This window comes from Pelophylax lessonae, assembly GCF_965119305.1.
Source record: "Pelophylax lessonae genome assembly, chromosome: 9".
Classification (NCBI taxonomy): Eukaryota; Metazoa; Chordata; class Amphibia; order Anura; family Ranidae; genus Pelophylax; species Pelophylax lessonae.
Window position 1 is genome coordinate 24,402,961 of NC_138776.1, and position 6,000 is coordinate 24,408,960.

The following is a 6,000-nucleotide window of genomic DNA, read 5'->3' on the forward strand; positions in this document are numbered from 1 at the left end:
TTTGATTTTTAAATTTTTTTGGGGAATTTCATATAAAAAAATGTGAAAAATATTGTTATTTTTTCAAAAGTGATGCTCTTTTTTTTTTTGTTTATAGCGCAAAAAATAAAAATCGCACAGTGGATCAAATACCACTAAAAGAAAGCTCTGTTTGTGGGAAAGAAAGGACGTAAATTTCATTCGGGTACAGCGTCGCAAGACTGCGCAATTGTCCGTTAAAGTCATGCAGTGCCGAATCGCAAAATAGGGCCTGGTATTTGAGCAGGAAAATCCTCTGGGGCTTAAGTGGTTAATAAATTTGCAAAGATTTCAAACAAACTTCTTTCACGTTGTCTAATGGGGTATTGCAACCTTTCTCAACCTTTTCAACACAGAGGAACCCTTGAAATAAATTAAAAATCTAAAAAATTAAAAAGTCACATTAGTGTGACAGTCAGTGAGAAGAATGCTCCTTACTCTTCTCATCATTGGGAAGAATGCTCCTTACAGATAGATAAAAGGAACAATGGTGTCATTGGGAACTTATCTGAGAGGCAGAAATTGCCCATTGCTCAAGGAACCCCTAGCAACCTCAGGAGGAACCCAACTTCAGGAGGAACCCTGGTAGAGAAACCCTAGGGCAGTGATGGTGAACCTCGGCACCCCAGATGTTTTGGAACTACATTGCCCATGATGCTCATGCGCTCTGCAGTGTAGTTGATCATCATGGGAAATGTAGTTGCAAAACATCTGGGGTGCCAAGGTTCCCCATCACTGCCCTAGGGTATTGTTTGTAGAATTTTGAGGAAAATAATTAATTTAATCCATTTTGGAACAAGGCTGTCCCATAAAATGTGGAAAAAATGAAGCGCTGTGAATACTTTCCGGATGCACTGTAAGTCATAGATTCACTTTCAGATGTGGGCGTGGCTGGGTTTTTTTTAGGGGTCTGTTTGCGGTGTGAGCTAATTTGTTATTATTTTTTGTATTTCTTTTTTTTTCACAGCCGTCTCTCGCCCCCTACCTGTCACTTTTCATCGAGGTAAGTAGCTTCCAGCCTACCGCCATAGTAATGTGACTTTTATACTCAAAAGACAGAGTTTTTCAGAGTCTGCCCATGTAGTAAGTCTGCCTGGATTCAGTGCCCCCCTTTTTCTAATTGGCTGTAATTATTTTCTATTTATGATCTAACAATTAACTGTCAGACTAGCATTGAGAACGCCAAGCCAAAAAAGAATTCCAAGCAATTTGAAAAGTAATGAGGATGCTATGCAAACTTCTGAAGGCAAAGGAGATTTTTACCCAGAGTTTTAACAGCTGCTATCCAAGAATTGCTAGAGAGCTGTGATATGGGAAAGTGAGCTATAAGTAGCTGAGAACGGTCTCTACGTTGAGGAACTGTTAGGCCCGTTCACATTATCTGCATTAACCTGCATTTTTCTCATCGATAAATGTAAGTAACTGCAATGAAAGACAGAAAGCAATCCTTTTCTGTGTCGCATTCACACCAGAACACTGTTACAGAGCTGTGCTATATTATACAACCTAATATGGCACCTCTTAGGGTGGCCCTGCATGTCACAAAGCTGCTGTGCAGTGACATGATTAAAGTGTCACTTTGTACTCTTCACTGTTGGCATTAACCACTTTACCACCGGAGGATTTTGCTGTCTTACCTCCAGGCCACTTTTTGCGATTCGGCACTGTGCGACTTTAACTGACAATTGCGCGGCCGTGCGACGCTGTACTCAAACGAAATTTACGTCCTTTTTTCCCCACAAATAGAGCTTTCTTTTGGTGGTATTTGATCACCTGTGCGATTTTTACTTTTTGCGCTATAAACAAAAGAGCGTAAATTTTGAAAAAAATAACAATATTTTTCACATTTTTTTTATATGAAATTCCCAAAAAAAAAAAGTAAAAATCTAAATTTTTTAACATTTTCGGCCAATTTGTTTTATGCTACCTATGTTTGGTAAAAAAAATCACAAAAAGCGTATTTTGATTGGTTTGCGCAAAAGTTATCGCGTTTACTAACAAAGGGAAAGATTTTTGTCATTTTTGTTGTTTTTTTTTTTTTAACGCGTAATGGCGGCGATCTGCGATTTTTTTTTTTTTTTTTTTTTTGCGGTACTGCGACATTGCGGCGGACAGATCGGACCCTTGACTGATATTTTTGACACTTTTGGGGTTACCAGTGACATTTCTACAGTAATCAGTGCTATATATATGCGCTGTTACTGTAAAAATACACTGGCAGTGAATTGGTTAACTTTATTTGAGAGGGAGGGGCTGTGTGTGTCCCTAGGGGCGTGATTCTAACTGTGATTGGCTGTGGCTTGAGGTGTAGTTACATTGATCAACGGTTCTACATAGTAGAACCGTATGATCAGTGTCTCTACACAGGGAGAACTGACAGGCAGCTTGCTTACACAAGCCGCCTGCCTTTCTCCCTCTCCCCCTACGATCGCAGAGTGACCGGCGGACATCGGGTCCGCTGGTCACACGCACGGGGGGGTGCGTGTGACCGGCGGACACGCTCGCTCCCCAGACCCTCCCAGGCTAGTGACGTACCGATACGTCACTCTGCCTGTGAGGGGCTGACCGCCGCAGTATATAGTCGTGCGGCGGTCGGCAAGTGGTTAACTGTCAGACTAGCATTGAGAACGCCAAGCCAAAAAAGAATTGCAAGCAATTTGAAAAGTAATGAGGATGCTATGCAGACTTCTGAAGGCAAAGGAGATTTTTACCCAGAGTTTTAACAGCTGCTATCCAAGAATTGCTAGAGAGCTGTGATATGGGAAAGTGAGCTATAAGTAGCTGAGAACGGTCTCTACGTTGAGGAACTGTTAGGCCCGTTCACATTATATGCATTAATTTGCATTTTTCTTTATCGATAAATGTAAGTAACTGCAATGAAAGACAGAAAGCAATCGTTTTCTGTGTCACATTCACACCAGAACACTGTGTTGTACTGCATTACAGAGCTGTGCTATATTATACAACCTAATATGGCACCTCTTAGGCCCCTTTCACACAGGCGGACCATTCAGATCCGCCTGTTCGTTTTTTTGGCTGATCTGGACGGTCCACCCATGCATTCTTATGGGGCATCGGATGGCAGCGGAGACATGTCCGTTGACATCCGATCCGATCCGTCAAATCTGGACGGATGGAAACCCTATTTTCCATCCGTCCAGCGAATCGGATCGGATGAGAACGGATAGACGGTCCGTTCCCATCCGATTTCCCCTATAGAGATGCATGGGGAACTGACAGCTGTGTCTCCGCACACAGCACGGAGACACAGCTGTCCTCCTGCTGCTCAGCGGGGGATCGGCGGCTCGATCCCCCGCTGAGAAAAACGGAATCCGTCCGACGGACGGATAGTGTGAAAGGAGCCTTAGGGTGGCCCTGCATGTCACAAAGCTGCTGTGCAGTGACATGATTAAAGTGTCACTTTGTACTCTTCACTGTTGGCATTAAATCACTCCCAGTGAAGTATAGGCTTGCTGACCTGCCCCGGTTGCACCACAAGTCCCAGCGGGTCCCGGACATTACTCTGAACAAAAAGACACTTGCAGCGTTCAATTGCTCAAAATCATCTGACGTTTAGTTTATTTAATACAGTTTATAAGATAAAATGTCCCCATAGGAGAACAATGAGAATACAGTCACCTGAAATGTTCCCACAATTATAAATTGTTTCATATGTGACTTTCTGTAGAGAGAAGAAACATTAGCTCGGTCTTGTTCTCACCAAAAACCAGATACGCCTGGAATCTATAGAGCTATTGTCTTGGGAACAATAAGATAAGAGGGAACGAAGGACACTGAGATCTAAATAATGTTTTTTTTCTTGTTCTCAGCAAAATATGAATCTCATGCTCACACTAATATCTCAATGTACACAAAATGTCTTCTAAAACGAAAATGGAAGAACTCTTGCTCAATTCTCTTTCATTCACGTAAAGTTGGACCAAAAAAAAGAAAAAAAAATTGAGTTGTGTGACACAATAAAACGCGTACTACTGTTCGCACGCTAAACTGCTCCGGTGTAGCGTGCTGGCAAGTGTCAGAGCCTTTAGGATAGCAGGAGGAACTGCATGACTGTTAATGCAGATGGAAAAGCCATAGATTTACATGTTACATCAGATAATAAAACAGTGCAGAGATGATCAACCCCATGTTAGATGAACCCCCCCCCCCCCGCGTAAATATTTTACAATTTGCCTTTGAAATCAATGTATACGAGTGCAGTGATGGAAATTAGTCAGTTATTTAACCAGTTCTGGACCAGAAGGATTTGCCCCCCTAATGGCCAGGCCATTTTTTTGTGATTCGGCACTGCGTAACTTTAACCGGTTGCCGACCGCCGCACGACTATTTACTGCGGCGGTCAGCCCTGGCCAGGCAGAGTGACGTATCGGTACGTCACTCGCCTGTCACTGACTTGCGAGCCAATTGCGGGCGGGCGCGCGCCCGCCGCGGCTCGTTCAGACAAGTCAGTGCGTGTGACCGGCGTACTCGATGTCACACTACGATCGCTCCGGTGAAGGGAGAAAGGCGGAGCGGCTTATGTAAACAAGCCGCCCGTCATTCTCCCTGGTGTAAAAATGAAGATCAGACGGTTCTACTATGTAGAACCGTTGATCTTTGTTTTTACACCAATAGCAATGTCCCTGCACAGTTAGAATCACGCCCCTAGGACACACTTAACCCCTCCCTGTCCAATAAAGTTAACCCCTTCCCTGCCAGTGTCATTTTTGCAGTAACAGTGCATATGTATAGCACTGATTACTGTAGTAATGTCACTGGTACCCCCAAAAGTGTCAAAAATGTCAGTCAAGGGTCCGATCTGTCCGCCGCAATGTCGCAGTACCGCAAAAAAAATCGCAGATCGCCGCCATTACTCGTTAAAAAAAAAACACCAAAAATGAAAAAAAATCTTCCCCTTTGTTAGTAAACGCGATAACTTTTGCGCAAACCAATCAAAATACGCTTTAACAAACCTATGTAGCAAAAAAAAAATTGGCCGAAAATGTTAAAAAATGTTGATTTTTACATTTTTTTGGGGGGGAATTTCATATAAAAAAATGTGAAAAACATTGTTATTTTTGCAAAATTGACGCTCTTTTTTTTTTTTGTTTATAGCGCATGATCAAAAAATCGCACAGGTGATCAAATCCCACCAAAAGAAAGCTCTGTTTGTGGGAAAAAAAGGACGTGAAATTAGTTTAGGTACAGCGTCGCACGACCGCGCAATTGTCCGTTAAAGTCACGCAGTAAAAAATCGCAAAAAAACCCCTGGTCTTTTAGCAGCCAAATCCTCCGGGGCTTAAGTGGTTAATGAACAATTGCGCGGTCGTACGAGTTTTCTTTTGGTGGTATTTGATCACCTGGGCGATTTTTTTATTTTTTTTATTTATCGTGCTATAAACAAAAAAAGAACAACAATTCTGAAAAAAAAAAAATTTTTTTCATCATTTTAGGCCAATTTGTATTCTGCTACATATTTTTGGTAAAAAAAATAAATAATTATCACAATAAGCGTATTTTGATTTGGTTTACACAAAAGTTTAACGCGTCTACAAACTACGGGAAAGATTTATGTCATTTTTATTTATTTTTTTTTTTTTACTAATAATGGCGGCGATCTGCGATTTTTAGCGGGACTGCGACATTGTGGCGGACAGATCAGACCCCTAACTGACATTTTTTAAACACTTTTGGGGGGACCAGTGACATTACTACTAATCAGTGCTAAAAATATGCACTGTTACTGTACTAATGACACTGGCAGGGAAGGGGTTAACTCGGGGGCGATCAAAGGGTTTAGTGTATGCCTAGGGTTTTTTTTCTAACTGTGAGGGGGAAGGGCTTGTATAATCAATAGAGAAACCTGTGATCCTAAATAGGAGGATCACAGGAGCTCTGCGCTGATTCCTGAGAGAACAACCGTCTGCTGTGACGAAAAACGAAAGACTGTCGTTTTTTCTCCACGAGGAGCGATCGCGGGTG

General features: G+C 42.2%; 1 protein-coding gene across 1 annotated transcript in view; it reads left to right on the top strand.

Annotated features, from left to right (window-relative positions):
- Positions 1-6,000, top strand: part of CUTC (cutC copper transporter) — a 62,098-nt gene that overhangs the window by 24,438 nt on the left and 31,660 nt on the right. Inside the window, exon 5 of the mRNA XM_082268280.1 lies at positions 986-1,021. Within this exon, the coding sequence (XP_082124406.1) occupies positions 986-1,021 (36 nt within the window). The remainder of the gene's footprint in view (positions 1-985; positions 1,022-6,000) is intronic.